Below are 22,678 nucleotides of genomic sequence, written 5' to 3'. Positions count from 1 at the left end.
AAAAAAAAACATTGTAGCCTTTTAATTATAATAAAACTAAGTTGGTTACAATCATTCACAACATACTACGACACCCAAGTAATATCAAATTAAGCATCACTTGCCCCTGGAGTACGAGTATAGGTTCAGAGCATTCTATTAAAACAGTCAATGTATAGCGTGCATAACGAAATCGTCTACAGTTTTACCGCCTTGTAAAAGATGAATGCGATACAAGGTAGTCTTCAGTATAGCTTCAGCTTTCAGGCTGAGCGGTTGTCAGTTGAAGACGAGCGATTTTTACCATTTAACTTTCAAATCTGTAACACGCGAAATAAAAACCTAATTAAAATAATTTGTGATAAAATGTGATTTTTTTTTAATTAAATAATTATGATTTATTAAAAAGAAGATTGACATTAATATAATGTGTTATTTAGTGATGTTTTTTATACTTTTAAATAAAAAATATTAAAAACCATATACATGTTTAGTTTCGGAATTGTTAAAATCAGTGCTGGATAAAGTAAGGTAATATAATTTATTTTAACTATTAAAAGAATTATAATATAAAGTTTATATATTATTTTTTATTTGGAATTTTACTTTTTAGAATTGTCTTTTACCATATTGTGTTACGCTCGTCAAAAGTTACAATTGCGCATATTAAATCAAAGTTTTTAATTAAAATTATAATTTTAAATCTTTTACAATACTTCTATTTTAAACGCATTAATTTTGTGATTAATAATTAATATTTTTCTGTTAAAACAAAATTAATTTGTATTTTTTATTCACTTAGACACGCCCTTCTAGCTTATCTACCGATACTAAGATAGTGCTCTGTTTTCGAGTTTATTTTCTAAACATTACAAAATATTAATTCAGGTAAGTTTTTCAAGAAAAAAAAAGATAAATAATTAAGAAAATGTATAGATTTTAAGACTATCATATAAATGTATTTAAGCGGCACAAAACTACGAAAAATGTAAACCACCACTATTATTAAACTGTTTATTCTTATTATTAACAACTGGCTGTCGCCCGCGACTCCGTCCGCGTGGATATATAAAAAACTTAATTAGTGTACCCCACCCATCCATCCATCCATTCGCATTTATAATATTAGTAATTTTAATAAAAAGCAGCTCTTCAAGGCATACATTCGAAAAAATTGAATAAATAGTATCCTATGTCCGTCTCCTGACTCTTAGCTACCTAATCACCAATTTTCAGTCATATCGGTAAGTTAAGTTCAGTGTAACTAACACGACTTTCTTTTATATATATATATATATAGTAGTAACATTATATTTTCTCACGAAAATCACGTCATTGTAAATTAATACTTATTATAAATATTAAAAAATATATAAATGTTTTAATAAAAATATAAGATATAAGGAAAAAATCATTAAAATCATATACATCTAAATGTAAATTAGCATCCTGGTAAATATTAAAATTTGAAACACCGACGGAGTCTTACTTGGGAATATAAAATATTCCTTCTTTTCCAGTCTCCAAATAAAATTGATAGAACGGCATTTTATATTGGAGGAAGGAACTCAAATGTGTTCTTATATTTTGCCTGAATTATTTTTTTAATTTAATTTAAAACACCCTATATGTGAATTTTTATAATTTGTCCGTATTATTTTATTACTTCTTCGTCTGCATTACCTCTCCACTACTGGAGGTTGGCCGTCAGTTCAGCTAACCTTTTCCTGTTCTGTGCCAAGCGAAAAAGTTGTTCAACGCTGGCAACAGCAGTCCATTCCCGGATGCTTCTCAGCCATGACTTTCTCCTCCTTCCAACTCGTCTTCTGCCTGCGATCTTGCCCCTTATTATGAGTTAAAGAAGTTCATATTTTTCGTGTGGCAAGACATGGTGCAAATATTTTATTACATTTCTATGTTTTACAAAAAAGTAGTCTTAGGTGACATCTTTTTCTTTGGCAAATTCTAAAAAAATTCAAACTATTTGCACTAAAAATTTAAGTAAGCTTAACGTAACACATATCGCCGTAGTCATCAACTAATAGTAATTAAAATTTTACGTGGTGATACTTCTCACACTAAATCTACATCCCCGAGTGACCAATTAAAGACACTGAGTGTGGATAGTATTTCAGGTTGCATTGGAATCCATTAAATTGTTAACCTCTATGTTCACCCTAACGTATATGCCAATTAATCTTCCTCACTGTCAAAGCTTGCGAAGGCATATGGTTATTTGTCGACTAGCGTTCAATGTTACCGGTAAATATTCTCGTGTCTCAATTAACTTTATACTCGTATAACTCAATGTTTGTATATTTGTCATCACTTACTTTGATAAAACCTTGTTTAAGTTTTCTAGAGATACTTGCTTGTTTTCGGAGATGCTATTGTTAACCCTATTGATGGTTTTTACAGCTTCATTGAATACGGGGCTCTCGAATGACTGAGAGTCCCTGGTGTAACTAAGTCTCTAGTTGCCAGAAGATACGCGCAAAGGTTTCCGCGAAATAATATTGTTAATGGATGTGGCATTGAAACCTATATAAAGTTTAAATGCTTTATCTTCTATATCTATTATATATATAAAAGAAAGTCGTGTTAGTTATAACTCAAGAACGGCTTTACCGATATGACTGAAAATTGGTAAGGTTTTTTTTCGAATTTATGCCTTGAAGAGCTGCTTTTTTATTTAACTTACTAATATTATAAATGCGAATATTTAGATGGATGTGATGTGGATGGATGGATGGGGTACACTAATTAAGTTTTTTTTTATATATCCACGCGGACGGAGTTACGCGGGCGACAGCTAGTTTAATAATAAATAATAGAACACGTTTGCCTTAACTTTGTATAAGTGGTCGTTTATCTAAATCGGCTCAAATTTGCAACTCGGACGTCACTTTGCAACAAAGTTTGTGAAATCCCAGAAGTGTACAGGCTCGCGTTAAAGCCTTTGATAAAGTTATCACGCCGTTGTTTAAGATATCCCGAGGATACTCAATCTCTATGTGTACTCTTTAAGGATAAAGATTTACAAAAAAAGGCTATTCATTGATTAACAGTGAAGACATAGATTTAAGACGCTTATACACTATTTAACAAAAAAAGAAAAAAACAATGAAGATTATTAAATGGATGAAGGTTCATAAAAATAGATCGGCTTTAAGAAAATTAAAATAATAATAGATAAAATGTATAAATGTGTATTTAAATAAAAAAGAACCATTTTATAAAAATATTTGTGTAGCGTGTTTTTGTCAGTGGAAAAACGCTGTAAGATAAACGAGAGTATGCCCGTAATCGATCTGTCTAGTATAGACTAGACAAAAATTATTTAAATTAAATATTACATACGGTCACATTTACAGATCGTAACTACTTAGGTAGTTCCATTGGTTATTAACTCTCAAATATTAATTGGAATTCAGAGCAATTTCACGTTTGGTAATAATCAAAATCAACATTCTAACAACGTTTGTGAAGTAGGGAAATGCTTGTTAACAAACCGCTAAAGTGCTCGCAAATATAGCTCTCAATTTAGTAGGTACTTTGATTTAATCTTTGAAATTACTAGAACAATAATCATCATAAAATTAAGTTAACTTTAACAGTGGCAGAGCCCGCTTAACATCTTCGCACGAATTGGCCCGGCTCGCCCGGTGAAATACCACGACCACGAAGAAGACAGGCGTAAAGTGGAAGCAATTCCGCACACAGTTGTGCGTCCCGGAGACCTAATTTATTCCTCTTTCCCTTCCTTCCCTTTTTCTTATAACGAAAGAATAGCAGGTGGAAGTGGACTTTCCGGATGAGATGCATGGAAAGGGAAAATATTTTCTTTCTGTGCATCATCTACTCCGTAGATTAAAGATAGGCAACACATATGCAATTGCATATTTCTATGGGCAACGGTCACTTCGCTATTTCAGCGATTTCAGGAGACCGCTCGCTCGTTTGCCACCGTATGATATAAAAAAAACTCATTTATTTTCTTCATTAATCATAACAGCTAAGTATTTCGTGTAGCACGAGAAATTTACACTAAAGTACAAGATTAAATAGAAAATATCGAGTCTTGTAATAATTAAATACTAGTGTTTTTATCTTACATTAAAATTAAAAAGAAATAATCGTGAGATGAACGTATTTACATTTTTTATTCTTTCCCTATCTTTATAATATTACCCAGAAAATTGTCTATGAAGCTTTTGTATATAGGATGTTTTCTGTTTTCTGAGCAAACACAAGCATTATATCTTATATTTTCTTTCATCCCTCTATATAAATATTTATTTCTTTCATCGATAATTATGACATATTGTTATCGTCCAGACTACATGGACGATTATATCTGTTGGCGATGCGTGAAGATAAAAATGTAGTAATATCGAGAAAAATTATTTCAAACATATACGAGTAAGATAAAATAAAATGAACAAGACTGTTTGGTCAGATGTTTTTTTCCTTTTAAAATGGTCTCTACTATCGTTATATAGGTTTTATACTATTTTCTTTTAATATCAGGAAACATAAAAACTTGTGTGAATGAAGTATATTCAAACTTACGGTTTAAGAAATCTTTATTACTTAAAAAGACTAACAATTCACTTACTTAAGGGTCTATGTTTATTGTATTATTGTGAGCGTACATCTTTTTTTTCACATTGTATGTATAGAACTTTTGCACAAACAAGTTGAAGTGACATAGATATGTTATCCTAGATGTGACATGGAATACATCGATTAATTATGCACATTTATTCTAAATTACGTAAATTTATTATCATCAGCTCACTATACGACCCCACCGAGGGGCTCGGAGCCTACCCTAAGTTAAGGGTGATTAGGCCATAGTCAACCACGCTGGCCAAGTGCGGGTTGGTTGACTTCACACATATCTTTGCATTTCTTCTCAGATATGTGCAGGTTGCATCACGATGTTTTCCTTCACCGTAAGATCGTCGGATAAATGTACATATGTAAATCGGAAATCGAAAAACACATTGGTACATGACAGGGATTCGAACCCAGGACCTGCAGATTGCAAGTCAAGTGCTTGACCACTGAGCCACCGACGCTCCTTACGTAACGACGTAAATTTAGATAGTACTTTAATAGTTAACTAGTTGAAACTTGGAATAGGTAACATAAAGCAAAGGTGTCCGTTTGTCTTAAAAACTTTTCACTATATCTTGAACTACACCGCAAATAAGTTAATATTTTGTTACATTGCTATGGTTCCAATAATCATACGCCATCATTCCCTTTATCTCTTACGTATCTCTTACGATAAAAACAAAACACGAGATAGATACAGAGTAAATTTTCACAAACAAAATTTATATCACAAAAACACAACATTCACCTTTCAAAGTCAAAGGACGTCGCAACCGCTATGAACATTTAAGATAGATTGACTCGTCTTCTGAAAGACTGAAAGTCAACGTCATACTGTTTAATCTTTCCACAAAATTGAAAAAGCGAGCGCAGCTGCAATAAAGTTTTCAGAGGACGAAAACGATATTTTTACAAAGTTTTCATTTCATTTCCACATTTCAATGACAAAAATAATAATTTTTCTATAAATAATTCCTTGACTTGTTATCTAACAAAAACGTTTTACATATTTTTATAACATCCATTTTTTTATATCATAAGGTGGCAAACGAGCGAGCGGCCACCTGAAATCGCTAAAATAGCGAAGTGACCGTTGCCCATAGACATACGCAATTGCATATGCGTTGCCTACCTTTAATCGACGGAGGAGAGGATGCACAGAAAGAAAACATTTTCCCTTCCCATGCATCATCTCTTCCGGTAAGTCCACTTCAACCTCCCAACCTTTCCTTATAAGAAAAAGGGTGAGAAGGGAAAGAGGACTAAATTAGGCCTCCGGGACGCACACTCATCAGACGAAACGCGGAATTGCTTCTACTTCACGCCTGTCTTCTGTGTGGTCGTGGTATAGGATAGTAGGAAGGCCATATAGAGATTTTAAAGAGAATTACGAAATGAAGAAATCAGATTCTTTACCATCTATTTATAGTACTAATTTCTGTACCTTGAATCACTTTCATGGTTTATAAAATGTAATTTATAAATAATTTGCTTTTGCCAGCAATTCTGTCCGCGCGAAATTACAAATCAAAATCCTTTTTTTAATAAATAAATAAATAAATATGGGCTAAACATTCATGGGAATTTTTATTAGGACATGGGTCCTATCCTATCCGTATTTTGGATATAAGCTACCACCCGCCGATTTATCAGCTAAACCGATTTAGCCGTTCCTGAGTCATATAATATAACTAACATGACTTTTTTTTTATACATATGTAGATCATCGAGTCATGCCTGTACGAACACGACAAGTATAGACACGGTTACTTGATACCTTTAAATCAAGATGTTAGATGTACTAATTAGAATTATTCAATCTAATTATATGATAAACTGAGGCGGACTGATAGGAAGTGGTAATAATAGACGAAAGTAAACATATACTTTTGAATATGTTTTGCGTTTTATTATTCAATAGCCATTTATCATTTTGTTACAAGACTTTCTGGTATTTTCTTAATCGAGCTTAACGACACTCCTGGGACAAGATGACATAGTAGATTTGCGCCTTCAACACAGCGAATAAGCCGCAAATTTCCTGTGTAATAAATCTTTGATGACCCAAAGGAATTCTACTAATTCTTGTTTAAACAAATTTACTTCAACATTGTAAGAAAAATACTGCATTGCAATGTAAGAAAATAATTATTTATGCTTAAAAATATCTTTTAAAATGTAAAGTGTAAAATAATATGCTATACAAAATAATATAAACAAAAGCGTCAATAGCCTAATGGTTATGGGTACGGATTTCCGACCACGAGGTCGGGGGTTCGAATCCCGCAATTCGACTATTGTCGTAAACCATATCCTAGCACAAGCCTAGAGCTTAGTTCCATTCCAACTAATAAATAAAGAAATATTAGTAAAATTTACAAAAATATCTACTAATATAATAATTAAAAAAAAAAATAATAAAATATGTATAATACTTTGTTCTAAGTATAAACATAGCTATAGGGATAAAAGCTATAAATTTTCGCCGTCTTTTTAAAAATGTAATTTTCAAATGTGTTGAAATGATATAATAAAGTTTCTTACAAGAAAATATAACCTTAAAAGTTGACAAAAACATTCCTAAAAGTAGCGACAACAGAAAATGATCGATAACTGTCTTGAATTCTGAATTTCATTTGTCATCATTAAAATTATGAGATATTCGTTGAAGGTCGTCAAGTATTTGCTTTTTGCGAAAACATTAATTAATTGACAATCAAACTTTCATTAATTTATCTAATAAGATATATACTATATTAAAGTTAACAGAAGTTAAAATGTTACTTGTCAAGTCAATGAAGTTTAGAGACAAAAATAGACCTTTTTAGTCTTAAATCTTAATTCTTAACGTAAATTAAATTTTATTAACTATCGATAAATTTTGTTGAACTCAAAGTTTTGATATTATATCGACTTTTAAAGTTAGAATTATTACCATGAAATTGAACCAATATGTAATGGCTCTAGGCCTACGTAGCCATTGAATTTTAGCTCTTAGTACACCGGAAATTAAAAAAAGTGCTTTTCAGTATTTGCTTTATTAAAATTCTGATACGGTGACTGCGGTGATATTGCATTGAAAAATATTATTTCAAAAAGCAAAGATTGACTGGAGTGTTGTTAGTTTAAATATCAACGGTGAATTTAGTGAGAGGGTGGATTGAATTTCGACGACAGCCGTGGAATTGAATTGTTTCCGCATCTCTAAGCGACACTCTAGATACGCCGGATAACGAGATCCACGCCGTCGTCGCTTCTCTTTCAGAAAAAAGCTGTTTGGTTTATATAAAATCATATAATTTCGTTAAAAACTTTTGCAAATTTTATGTATTTCAAAATTTTCAGAATAACCCACTTTTTCTACTGTGTCGTTTATACGAAATATTTTATAAATTATATCTAAAAGTCGGTCATATATGGTACCGCTTTGAAATACTTATGTTGTGTACATCTACCTTAAATTGCGTACTTCTGAATTCGTTTTTTCTCTTCTAAAGCGAATACCTAGAGCATTTGGCTTATACTCTGGAGATAAATGTTTTAAATAGAATAAGGGACTAACGAGCAGCGATGTGATTCCAATTATTATCAAACCCAATGATCATCATCAGCTCACTATATGTCCCCACCGAGGGTCTCGGAGCCTGCCCTAAATTAAGGGTGATTAGTCCATAGTCAACCACGCTGGCCAAGCCTCCAGAACCAAAAGATATTTATAAAAAAAAGTTATAATAAAGCATTTACTCCGTCATTCTTATAATTTTGCACTTCGAACATATTTATTATTGATAGTAATAGGTTATAAAAAGTAAAATAAAGTATAAAATTTAAAATACATTCGAAGAAGGAATTAAAGTGAAAATACTAACTGTTTTTCCGTGTTACTTTGCGGCAGCGCCGATACCGATGGCAGAAAAAGTTATAAAAGTATTACGTAAAGTTCAGCTAAAATAAAAGTGTAGAGATAGTGCCGAAAGAAATAAATAGGTATGAAATGTACTTTACATTTTTTTAACAATAATAATGTTGTAAACTGTTTATTTTAACGGTATACATTTTTTATTTGTACATCTATAAATAAATAAATAAATAAAAATCAATTGCTGTTCGTTAGTCTCGCTAAAACTGGAGAACGACTGAACTGATTTATTTTATCTTGGCCTTGAAATGTTCGTGGAGGTCTAGTAGTAGTAGTTATAGGTTTAAAAGTTGAGAAGAATCCGAATAATTGTCGGGAACTAGATAAGTTTTTTTTTCATTCCACGCGGACGAAGACGTTGGCGACAGCTAGTATGAAATAAAAGAACACATAAATGTTGTAATCTACATATACCGTCTGATTGAGGCGATAAACGATAAACGATTTTATGTCCGAAACGTAAATACAAAAGAAACACTGTTTTCTTAAATCTTTTTTACATGTATGTAAACACTAGTAGGCGCCCGCGACTCCGTCCGCGCGGTATTAAAGAAACAAAAAAACGTAATTAGTGAGATTCATGCTGCCGTTCCGGAGATAACTTTAAACAAACATCCATCTAAACATTCGTATTTATAATATTATTATAGTATTTTTCATTACGCAAATAAATTAAGAAATATTAAATCTCCCAGAAGGGAAACTATACTATATCCTTAGCTAGCCATAAAACAGAGTCTATATATTTTTAGATGCAGACCATCATTGCAGTGAATTAACGGCGTCAGAACTTTTACGGTTATGACAATGAGCTCAGTTTAATACTTTGCGCGGTGTAATAAAAGCCAAATTCCTCGACCGAGGTCAGACGGGACGCGTGGCTCGTATCACAGCGGGCCATGCTACGTCAAACGAGTATTACAAAAGCTATCCTTTGACAATGGACATCGTTTTTGAATATTATGTTTGAAAATTCTACGGACAACTGTTTCGCATTGCAGAAACAATGTATTATCTCTCAAGCTGAAAAAAAAATAATCTTACTTCTTACTAATATTATAAATGCAAAGTTACAGATGGATGGATGTTTCTTAAAAGTTATCTCCAGAGCTCAACTAATATCAGTGAAATTATGCACAGGTATAGAACATAACATTTCTTACGGTGAAGGAAAATATCGTGATGCAACCTGCACATATCTGAGAAGTAATTCAAAAATAAGTGTGAAGTCAACCAACCTGCACTCGACTAGCGTGGTTGACTATGGCTCCGAGCCCCTCGGTGGGGACATAGAATGAGATGATGATGATAGAACATATACTGGAGGATCTTATAGGCTACTACATATTTTTTTATTCGGTGCGGACGGAGTCGCGGGCAAAAGCTTGTCTGCCATCGTAAAGATTGCTATTTAATGTTCAGTCACATAAGCTACACTTAAACATGAAGATAATATGTTAATTTTTTTAATACAAACGAAAAAATAATTAATGACAAAGTTCTAAAACAAAAGAATGCTTCATAATCTTAAATACACAATGAAACCTTATTGAGAGATAAAAAAAATATTTGAGCCATTGATTATCTAAGAGTTAAGGAGTACCAATACAGAGTTACTTTCAGGAAAATTGAATTTCGATTGGATGGGCAGCGTTCGTATCGCTAATAGAAAAAAAAAATCATGAAAAGAGCAAAATAAAACCAACATTGGGAACGAATGATGACGAGAAGTGGATTCCAAAGATTGTTTTTATTAAGTATTTCAAAGATATCAAAAAAAGGAAAAAAGATAATTCTCAAACACTCAATTATTTTTTTTAACAACTTATATTGCGAAGTTTTTTGAAGACTTTACTATAGCGATTGATTTTATTTTCTTTTTAAGAGACTGATAAGCGGGTAATTTTTTCGCCCGTGTATTAGTTTGTTTTTATGTAAGTAGGTTTTATCTAAATTCCCTATGTAACAGGCTAGAGCTTAATAGAGTGAACCGATTTTGATGAGTGAGCTACCATTCGATTCGTAGTCTTCCCCTGAATATCATATCACAAAACATACAGTGGACGTATTAAATAAAATTCTAAATCACTAAACAAGGAGTTTGAATCTCACTCGTCAAAACTTTTTTAACTTTCCGATACAATGTTATCGATGTTTTAGAGTCGCAGTCAGTGGGTTTATTTTAATTAAGACTAGCTGTCGCCCGCGACTCCGTCCGCGTGGATATGTAAAAAAACTTAATATATAGATAAGTTAAATAAAAAGCAGCTCTTCAAGGCATAAATTCGAAAAAAAGTTGAAAAAAACGAATAAATAGTATTCTATATCCGTCTCCTGGCTCCAAGCTACCTCCTCGCCAATTTTCAGTCATATCGGTAAAGCCGATCTTGAGTTACAAATAGTGTAACAAACACGATTTTCTTTTATATATATAGATTAAATAAAAGCACAGAACAACAGCATATTGTTATCTCAGTTTTTATAAAGAAAATGACAGGGATAACAATATGTTTTCACATAGAACGGAAACTTATAGTCCAGATGTAAAACATTTTCGAACAAGTTGTGAGTACAAGTTATCAAAGGCAGATGTCACCTTCCGCTCGTTAGTTGAAAAGGGTCGTCTTGATTGTTATCGTTCTGAAGTTATTGTATTTGTTTGTCAGTTGTCACTTTTATAACGATACATTTAACATACATTTCGTATTGTTTTATACATGTTTTATTTACTATTTTTTATATCATAAGGCGGCAAACGAGCGAGTGGCCACCTGAAATCGCTGCAATAGCGAAGTGACCGTTGGCCCATAGACATACGAAATTGCATATGTGTTGCCTACCTTTAATCGACGCAGGAGAGAGGATGCACAGAAAGAAAATATTTTCCCTTTCCATGCATTCTCTCATCCGGATAGTCCACTTCCACTTCCCATCCTTTCCTTATAAGAAAAAGGGTGGGAAGGGAGAGGAATATATTAGACCTCCGGGACGCACTCATCAGACGAAACGCGGAATTGCTTCCACTTGACGCCTGTCTTCTGTGCGGTCGTGGTATTTCACCGGGCGAGCAGGGCCAATTCGTGCGAAGATGTTAATGCGGGCTCTACCACTGTTAAAACTAGTTGTTTCATATATTGTAATATTTATAACATACATCTGAGAATAAATTTGAATAAATTTTATTTTAATTCAGAGTAATCCGTTATTTACGCTAGAATGTGTTTTTAGCGAAAGCTAATAAATATTCAGTTGATCTAAACCTAACTTTGTAATTATATAAAAACTCATGTTGTTATTTTATTCGAAAATATAATACTAGCGGTCGCCCGGAGTTAAAAAAAGACATAGTAGCTTATGTGTTTTTCCATTCTATATAGAGATACCTTCAAACAAACATCCATCTATAAACAAACATTCGCATTTAAAATATTAGTAAGATTGTTTTGAAACATAACAGTAAACATCACACCAAATATAACTTGTATGTATAAGTTAATTTATTACTACCGCACAAAGCTTACGGGGAATTCCTAAGCAAGGATAACTTGGTAAGCCACTACATAAAGTTGGATAGCTTTGAAATAATTACTGTTAATCATTTTTGTTTGAAAACTTTTGTGCGTACTCATTATATATCTGATTCAGAAGTCAGTAAAGGTTATACTATTACATATTTTGTATTATAAATGATCTGTAAAATTGGTACTTGTATACGAAACTGGATAAGCGAGAAGTCCATGGGATCGCGACATTTCGCGGTTTCTCTCTAAACCGAATTTCTCGCTTGTGGAACGGATCAAAACTCTCGCTTCGTTCTCGCTCGCTGTTATGAGATCAATAAAGTGGATAATTAAATATCAAGGTTTGTAATATAGCCTTATTTAATGTACGTAAGATGTATTTTTCTTGGAAATCAATGGATTTTCTTCAGTCCGTAAATTCGTTACGCATAATGACGGAAGCCGCAATATTCGGTTATAACAAAGTATTGCTAGAATCGTGTCGTATTTTGCCGCAATGAGGGTAAAAGGAAAACGGCAACGGAATCCAACATTCCTTTACAAAAGGTAAAGAATGGTTTGTCATGCAAAGCGAAGATCTCCCAAAGGGACTTATGTTCCATTTCTGATAAATAAACTCAAAAGGGTCGGGTTATTCCATTGGGAAGTTAACATGGTCACAAACGCCTGATGGGGCAAGGACCTTTTCACTAATGAAATACCATTGAAATTAAAATTTACTTTAGACCATCTGATAGCAAGTTTTAGGAGTGATAAGTGTTTATTGTTAGATATTTAGAGGGACAAGGAAATTGTCACAAGTTAAATAGTACATTTGGGAAAGCAAATGCAAATGCCATTAGGACTTTGTTGAACGGAAGGATAACTATCTATATATAGTTGTTTGTGTACAATTTACAACCTTAAGCAAAACAAACTAACAGATTAATTTACACTCATTTTAAATGGAGTAAAATAATTTTTTACTTTAATAATCAGTTTTCAATGTCATATTTTGGCTATTCTCTGCGAAATTATGTCAGAAAGTCTTTCCTTATTTTAACGTGATAGGTGAATATTTTCAAGTATAAAAGTAACAAAATAACTTGTATTTTTGTACTACCTATTAAAGTTAGTTCCTCTCGAGACTTACAAAATAACACCCTCAAAGTTTTCGACTTAATTTTCCTACACGTTAATTATACGAGGGATATCGCACCCCCTTCAGTTCCGAGAACATGAATTTCAATATCACACCACACAACTTTAATTATAGGTGTCAAACGACTTTAATCAACAAAATCGTTGCTTGTAATTTATATATAGAGCTGCTTTATGTTTACAAATACAATTTCTAGTACATTTAATTTAAAAGCACCAAAAAAAATACATTAGTGTAATTGAGTTCGGTATTTGCCGCGCCTGTGTTTCGCACATTTCGTGACTACGTTACCATGAATTCACGTTGTCAATTAGAATGGTGCGTAATTAATTCTGACAGGAAGTCTAATGGTCTACGAATGAATAAAAATTAACGTAATTCAGTAATGAGATGACAGCCTAATTAATATTCTAACGTGCTAATCTATTTCAATCTACATAATTAAAAACCACAAATCGTGAACTAAAAGTCATACATAAAAAAAGCTCTGAAACAATTTTACATTTTTTTTTTATCATAAGGTGGCAAACGAGCGAGCGGCCACCTGAAATCGCTGAAATAGCGAAGTGACCGTTGCCCATAGACATACGCAATTGCATATGTGTTGCCTACCTTTAATCGACGGAGGAGAGGAGGCACGGAAAGAAAATGTCTTCCCTTTCCATGCATCCTCTCATCCGATAAATCCACTTTCACTTCCCATCCTTTCCTTATAAGAAAAAGGGTGGGAAGAGAAAGAGGACTAAATTAGGCCTCCTGGACACACTCACCAGACGAAACGCGGAATTGCTTCCACTTTACGCCTATCTTCTGTGTGGTCGTGGTATTTCACCGGGCGAGCCGGGCCAATTCGTGCGAAGATGTTAAAGCGAGCTCTACCACTGTAACATGCATTTCTTTTATACACACATAACTATCGCATACGACTCCGTCTGCGCAGAATTAAAAAAACAGATTAGCCTATGTGTTTTTCCAGAATATGTTCTATATCTGTGCAAAAATTCATCAAGATCTGATGACTCTTTACAGAGACACCTTTATACAAATATCCATCATATTAGTAAGATAGTAGGAATTTATAATAGATAACATGCTGTACTAAATTTTTAAATGGTATCAAACTTGTCTTGCAAAGGAATACCTAAAAAATATTTTAAAATTCAAAATAAAAAAAAAATTGTATGGAAGTTATTGGGTATTTTATAAAATTCTCTTAACGAAGGCCAATGTTAACACAGTAACGAATATCTCGTTTATTAAATCAAAATACTCAACATCTGGTACTGTATTCTCGAGATATTCCGTTCCTGGTAGAAAATATTATAATTTCACAGACTCGCTGAAACTGTATGAACATAATATTTGTCTTGTTAGATAGACACTCATTTCATTAACAAAAGATTTTATAATTTAATTATATGAAGCGTATAAATGTATTTAAAATTAAGCTAAATTTACTTATACATTTTGTTAATTACATTAGAGCATTTTAATTTTATTTAACACTTGTGACACTCCTGAATTAACATGAATATGTGAGCTTAAAGAAAAAAATCTACCATAATGTCTACCAGACTATTAATGTAGTTATCAATCAAGATTGTTTGATAATAGTTTCATTTTAAGTTACAAAAAAACTCAATAAACCGCGTACATATTATTTTAGGAACATGTCACTCTATATAAAAACATTAATAATCAATAATAATCGTTCAGCACTCTTTTTAATATTTTTTATAAGAGAAGGCGTCAAAAGAGCAGTGGAAACACCAGGTGTTCATCGACGCCCATCGACATCAGTAATGTATGTCGCAATTAAAGACGCAGTAAGGATTTTTTTACATATAACGATGTCTAAATAATTTAAATTCAGTACGTGTTTCAAAGACATTTGAAATTACACTATTCTCCTTTGTACGGACTTGCGCTACTCATCGAACTATAGGCTAAGCTTGAAGTTCGTGTACGTGACTCAATCTATAAATCTATCAAACTTAACTCTAGGTAATTGATGTAGACATGGTATACGAAGACAGCTTTAACATGTCAAAATTTTATAATAATGGGTTATTCACATATTGTATAATATTATAAAAGAGAAACTTATATCGCTAATTTATCAAATTATATTAGAGCTAGAAAAATATGGTATGAGATGAATATGTAATATTTATTATAATTATAAAGAAGTATCATTTGTTTGATTTTTTTTTTCATCGAATAGGCTGCGAAAGTACTCAACCGATTTGAATTTTTCTTCACTCTTGGGAAGCTACACTATGCTATATATGATACCAGATTTTTTCATTCCCCGTGTCACTGGCGCCTGCTGTTAAACCATAAGATAATAAATCATAATCATTTGATTTTCCTTTTCTTACATTAGTGCCGGAGTGAAAGAAAGGAGGAGAAAAAATTATAAAATCGTAAAAAACTGAAAACAAAGTGAATAATGAAATTTTAAATTTCTATACAGGTTACAAATTATCTAACATAGCATGTCTAGTGGTCGTATAGATAAGAGCGAGACTAAGTTATATTTGTTTCCCGCAGAGCCTGCTGCGCGGGTAGGATGCGGCGGCATGAACCGCGCTGTGGTACTAATGGCGGTACTCACCACCACCATCGCCCCACAAATCAACATTACAGGTAAAATTAAACTTAATCAACATTTAACTTAGTCTCGAGTTAAGTTACTGAAAATCGTTTAATTTTTTTTAACTGTAATTGAGATATTTTGGACCGATCATTGTGGTGATCTTTGAGGTCTATATCCAACAGTTTCCGTCACTTGGCTGAAAAGACGAAGTTAGATATTTTATTTATCGCTAGGATATGCGTAAGGAGGGAGTGAATTCAGATAATACGGCTGATAGAGATATATGAAAATACCTCAAATAAGTATAAATCACACAAAAAACAACGTAAAAGTACATTCTTAAGGGCCTACATAAAATTTTAATAATTATGACGACACTTTAAGGTGTTTTTTTTTTATTTTATAAATAAATAATGTTATGCCCATGCTGGAGGAGAGTCGCACAAGACAGGCAACAATGGAAATGTTTAGAGGAGGCCTATGCCAAGAGGCACACTGAGATTAGGGACATCTTATAATTTTTTTAAATACCTATAACTATATAATATCAAATATTCTCAGAATAAAGGGCTATATTATTAATGTTATAGCGCAAAAAATCTAAATTCAATACTGTACATTTTAAACAAAATAGGCTTTACAAAAATGTAGAACTATGTGGCTTAATACCGTCAGCACTTTTGTAATAAAATTGCAGTAAAAATAACTTATTTTTTAATCTATGTGACTAATGATTGCAGCTACGTAAGTTATCAGCTACGCGGCTGCTACGTCGCTGCTACGCCACATAGTAATGTGATTAATAAGTTGCGGCACGTAGGTTTTAAAGAAATTCTGTAGTTAGTAGAATTCTATATTATTGTAATTAATAATTTAACTTTGCTTAATTGACGTTAATCTGTTAAAGTTAACTTCAAGTTGAGTGACTGTTCACTTTATGAATACGAGCTATAATAAATGTCAAAATTTCCAGTAAAATAAAAATGTCAGCTAAAATCTTTATACAACTACGACTACATTGTCTGTAATCTAGAGAAAGAATAAGCTAACAAAGAAGTAGATTGTCTTGTTTAAAATACAATTTGTAGAAAATGCTGCGAATGTCACTTAAGTTTATATAGACTTTAAATTGTATTATAGAAGTTCCAGGTGTTGAGGTGTCAAGCGCTATCAAGAAAACTACAATGATTGTTCCAACGTCTCCGCACGTAATAAAGTCGATGGCAAACAAGACGAGACGACTTCCTACAAGGAAGGGGAAAGGGGACTCGCCAATGTTGAATTACATCTTCGACTCGTATGCGACTAGTAACAAGCATTTTCATGACAAGTAAGAAATTTGTGTTTCTGTGTAATCCGTTGTTAAGGTAACAAACAAGTGACGCGCAAATATCAAGCAAATACTCCTTGTGACATGTTGCAAGCGATTTTGTCACATCTTGTCTTATTCCGTTAAGATTTTGCAAATTATTGTAATTTGTCATGTTTCTGTTTAAGGGTGGGCTTCCTTTTGTATCCCTCTATTTCTCTTTGGTAAAACAATGATAAATATATGCTAATACTAGCTGTCGCCCGAGACTCCTTCCGCGTGGATATATAAAAAACTTAATTAGTGTAGCCCATCCATCCATCCACATCACATCCATCAAAACATTCGCATTTATTATACTAGTAAGTTAAATAAAAAGCAGCTCTTCAAGGCATAAATTCGAAAAAAATGAATAAATAGTATCACCTGTCCGTCTCCTGGCTCTAAGCTACCTCCCTCACCAATTTTCAGCCATATCGGTAAAGCCGTTCTTGAGTTATAAATAGTGTAACTAACACGACTTTCTTTTATATACATATTATACATAACAAGTTCTTGTGCATTAGAATACCGCGTTAATATTGAGCAAATATCAGTATTTTGTCGAGCAACATTTAATTAATAAATGATTAATCTAATACTTAGTAAGAGTTGCCTGTTAACATAATTACAAAATAATCATACAAAATCTTGATTAGTCATTTGAATAAATTAAACAATCACTTCGCAACAATATTAATTGTTGATTCTTATCTTTGTTATAATTTCTTGTAATAATTAAAGCGTGTTCTATGGGAAATCAATCTTAGCATATTTTTTTTTATTCTCCATCAATTGCGAGCGTCGTCATGAGCGTCGGTGGCTCAGGGGTCAATTCAGTAAATTGTCATAAAACTTTTCACGATGCTGCTTATTAACAACAAATAAAAATTGAAATAAAAACTATACTTCATGTTACTCAGTGATAATAAAGCTTTCCAGTAGAAAAAGATTTTTTTAAATCTATCCAGTAGTTTTTGAGTTTATTCGTTATATACAAACAAATCTTTTCTCTTTATAATATTAGTACAAGACACAGATATAATTAGATAAAGATAAAGAAACAAAAGTTCAATACTTTCCTAGCGTATTTCTGTGTCCGTGTCTGAATGCAACGAAATAAGGCGAATTTGTATTGTAACGAGTATCATTCAGACATATTGCGCCGGATGTACGACTGCGCAAAAAGAAATAACACGAAAGTACAGTTCACAACTGGGGCAACAATTTATTTTCAACACTTGAGGATTATTTAATTGTCTGAAGACAGGCGTGAAGTGGAAACAATTCTGCATTTCGTTTGATGAGTGTGCGTCCCGGAGGCCTAATTTAGTCCTCTTTCCCTTTCCACCCTTTTTTAAATAAGGAAAGGATGGGAAGTGGAAGTGGATTGCGTATGTCCATGGGCAACGGTCACTTCGCTATTTCAGCGATTTCAGGTGGCCGCTCGCTCGTTTGCCACCATATAAAATAAAAAAAAATTAAATCGTTGTATATAACTTTTTGTTCAATTCACAAATCATGAGATTGTTTTTTACGATAGACTCCGAAGTAGAGTAATGTTTCGAGTAGCAGTTACACGTATGTGACGAGCTTTAGCTTTTTGTAATATCTATAGCTTAAACTCACCCCTAACTTAGGGTAGGCTTCGAACCTCTCTGAGGTGACGTATAATAAGCTGATGATGATGACAGCTTAAACTGCTTGACTTTTGGAGTGTGATGAACGGTGATAAACGTGCATTTTATTAAAATGAACTATCATTTTTCTTATATACTAAATATGAGAAAAAAAACTAATAGCCTTATATACAAAATAAAGTATTCATATAACACACAAGATAAATGTATACGCAACGTTTTTTTTTTGAGTTATACAGTTAACAGTTAGAAATACAATTTACACAAAAAGTACCTTTCGCGTGGGAGGCTCGTAAAAAATTGTACAACTCGGTGCCATAAAATAACACCAACGCGAATGTACGATTTTCCATTTCAAAGCTTTATTGTTGTTGATCTTACAAAAAGTATTATGGTTTCCAAAGTTAAGTGATCTTAAATATTTTTTTTCTGAAACGTAATTCGTTTTCTTAATTTGGAAATAAAAAATTGTTTGCAATGGCTCCGAAACTGCCGAACCGATTTGAAAAAACACGTTCACTAGGCTATATTTAATATTTTTCAATACTATTGCTTTGTCACCAAAGTGAAAAAAGTCAAAATAAGAGAAAGGAATCATATTTTTATAGCTCTATTCTAACATTCTTACACTAGTAAGAAAAACAAACAGTTCTTTATAAAAGCTAAAAGAACGATACAGTATTTGTAATACTGCGGCGAACGTTACCATTTATGCCTAGCATTCACAAAATAAGACGCAGAAGTGGCACATTATCTCTCTAACAAGAATATAAAAGCTAAAACTACTCCAGTAGTGAATATATCGTTACAAAGTAGCGTTACAAGGAACAATATCGCCACGATAATAGCTTCGAAGAGCCATAAACGGTTTAGAAATTTCTTACGACTTAAAGTTTCGAGTTCGCAGTGTAAAGAAGTGTCAATTGCAAACTAACATAAGTGACAAAGAGACTTTGCTGTAAAGAAAATAAAATAACAAAGCAAACGCCAGCTAGCCGCCGTTGAAAACATAGCAATTTGCCACAATATACTCGAATTTGCATGTTATTCTCGTACGAATGTAAATTACATACATATCAAAAATTTCATCTCTCCCATTGCTGTTTCTCTTTAGAAATTGTTGATTTTTTTACTAAAGTTTTGATTATTTTAATTATACTTGTCTAATATTATTTACAACATTTTAACACTTATTCTTACAATTTATGCCGATTAATCTTCGATTTAATTTTACTTAATTTTAAAGTATATCGGTTCGGTTACCTATTTTATTTAAATTGAATTGATTTTATGCAAATGCATAGCTTCCTTTTAAAAACATTTTTGTCAATAAATCCAAATGTATTCTATAACCAAATATTTTTATATTGATATTCAATAGAACGAAGAATATATTAGGACCTTAAAAATGATTTAAAAACAGTGGACAGCTTAAATGAGTATGCATGTTTTTGTAAATGTTGCGTCAGTGGAAGCCAACTAAGAACTGATTTATGTATAGGTTCCGAGCGCCGTCATTCGAAGGGGACGTCAGCTCTGAAGATACATTACTGGAAGCAGACACTGGAGCTACAGTTCTTTTTGACTGTCAAGTTTTATCTCTGAGAGATAAAACGGTAAGTACCAGCAATCAGATTTTACTGTTAGACCCATATTATCTTACTTCTTACTATTATTATTAATGCGAATGTTTAGATGGTTGGATGCTATGCTAGCCAGAACAGCTAAACGGATCTAGATGATTTGGTATACATAGAACGTAGTCTGGAAGAACACACAGGCTACTTATTATGTTTTTTTTCGCGGATGGAGTCGCTGGCGATCGCTAGTCTTGAATACAATAAATCGACTACCGAAAATATTAATAGATTTTTTGCTGATAATATCTTTATTTTTTTATAAACAAATTCACACATTAAAGTATCAGATCCTCAAATCGGTAATCTAATACTTTCAGTATTAAGTCTTCCAATAGTTAAAAATCCAACATATAATTAGTTAATACATATAAACTTAACAAATAGTTAAACTAAGATTTGCTAATATAGTTTTTTTTTCAGGTATCCTGGATCAAAGTTTCCGAAAATGAAAATCTAGAATTGTTAACATTAAATCTTGATACATACACAGCTGATAACAGGTATTCATCATTTAAATAGATATATTAAAACATGGATTGCACCTTTATATAATAAGTATGATATTAAGGGAATATTGCCTTGATATTGGAATTCCTGAAAGCATCGCCTGAAGCGAGACGGGAGGTGTAAATTAATACGAAGGTATTGTGTATACCGCCCGCTATGCGGTCTCGTTGATACGATTGTGGGGACAAAAGCCTCGCTCGTGACTGTTAGATGAATGTGAACACAGTCTATAATATGACAATTCAATTACATAGCAAATGATAAAATTGTACGTCAATTGACACGTTTCTATCAATTACTATTATCTTACTCTTACTTATATTATAAATGCAAATGTTTAGATGAATAGATGGATGTTTGTTTGAAAGTATATCCGGAACGACTATGGAATTTGATGAAATTGGAATAACACATAGTCTACTTACGTAAAGCTAATACTACTCCATTTGTTTTTATTGAAAAGGTATCGTGTGGACGTTGCCGGTGAAACTTGGAGGCTGTACCTATCAAACGCAAAAGAGCAGGATTCTGGTATATATTGCTGTCACGTGTCAACGCATCCACCAATGTTGAAAAGATTCAAGTTGATTGTTCACAGTAAGTTTGAATTTCGAATTCCGTTATAAATGTAAAGAAAATACTCATATCTCTCTTTTCCCAAAGAGAATGACAGGGACGACAATATATATAAATAATCCAATTTATAGCATACATTATTAGGAAGAATTAGGCCGAGCCGAGAGAGTCCTATACTATCCAATAACGTTTACAGTACATTTTACTAAGAAAATATTACAGTTGCAGATTTGGGCTTTGGTATAGTTGTTTTATTTCTAGATGATCTATTAAAGAATTTTATAAAAAAATAGAAGATTTGATTTCATTACAATTTTTGTATTTCTAACGCCATCTGTTCAAAAATTATAAAACCAATAGGTCATGTTTTTTATTATATTCTACGAATAATTTAAAAAAATAATTAAAAAATTCTTTATTCAGCAAAAAAAAACATCTTCACAAAATTTTGTGGGCTCTGTCTCCTTAACTAGTAAATACTGTGTTTCAGGTGACAGCACAATAATGACAATACTCTCTACATTTCTTCTTAAGAACCGCTTTTTGCTAATTTTAAGTTTATATAATAATAAATAAATTTAAAGTTGATAATTATTTCATCAAAATTGAAGTCTCGATTTCCAATGTTACGATGTAACCGATATAAATATAAGACACAAAATTATATTCACTAATACACTAAATGCGTTTGTTATCCACAAATCTTATAAAAATAACCTACTCATTTCATGTAAGGCTGAACTTAAGTAAATTACTACCAATTCTAGCAACACTATATTCAAATTAAGAGTCATAATTTCACCACTTTAAAGGCCTTATTAATTTCTTCGAGGAAGGACAAAACCATTTTATACTTTTACAACACACTTGTATATTTAAGCGGAAACATAAAAACTTTGTAATTAAATTGCCTTCCTGTAATTAAGACCTTGGCAACAACATTTCGTACTAATTACGTAGTATACCTCGTATTAGAAGTAATAATAATTCTGCGACCATCATCAGCTGTAAAGCTATTATTTTTAAATCCTGTACTTAATTCTTCACTCGAACAAGAACCTAAGTGTATTTCAATATTTAAAGAATGCTTTTAGACATTAGAAGCTTTCTAATAGGTTAAGAATTATTAAACAGTTATGCCGTTTCAGTGTTTATATTTAAAGTTAAATTTTTTATACTTTTCTC

At 32.3% G+C, this 22,678-nt stretch overlaps 1 protein-coding gene across 1 annotated transcript in view; it reads left to right on the top strand.

The window, feature by feature from the left end:
- Positions 1-422: 422 nt before the first annotated feature.
- Positions 423-22,678, top strand: part of LOC106116632 (uncharacterized) — a 27,284-nt gene continuing 5,028 nt past the window's right edge. Inside the window, exons 1-6 of the mRNA XM_013310523.1 lie at positions 423-510; positions 15,737-15,832; positions 16,923-17,112; positions 20,272-20,386; positions 20,831-20,910; positions 21,381-21,514. Of these exons, the coding sequence (XP_013165977.1) occupies positions 15,766-15,832; positions 16,923-17,112; positions 20,272-20,386; positions 20,831-20,910; positions 21,381-21,514 (586 nt within the window). The 5' untranslated portion in view covers positions 423-510; positions 15,737-15,765. The remainder of the gene's footprint in view (positions 511-15,736; positions 15,833-16,922; positions 17,113-20,271; positions 20,387-20,830; positions 20,911-21,380; positions 21,515-22,678) is intronic.

This window comes from Papilio xuthus, unplaced genomic scaffold, assembly GCF_000836235.2.
Source record: "Papilio xuthus unplaced genomic scaffold, Pxut_1.1 DF827714.1, whole genome shotgun sequence".
NCBI lineage: Eukaryota > Metazoa > Arthropoda > Insecta > Lepidoptera > Papilionidae > Papilio > Papilio xuthus.
Note: the sequence above shows the minus strand (reverse complement) of the source record. Positions and strands in the feature narration are given on the sequence as shown.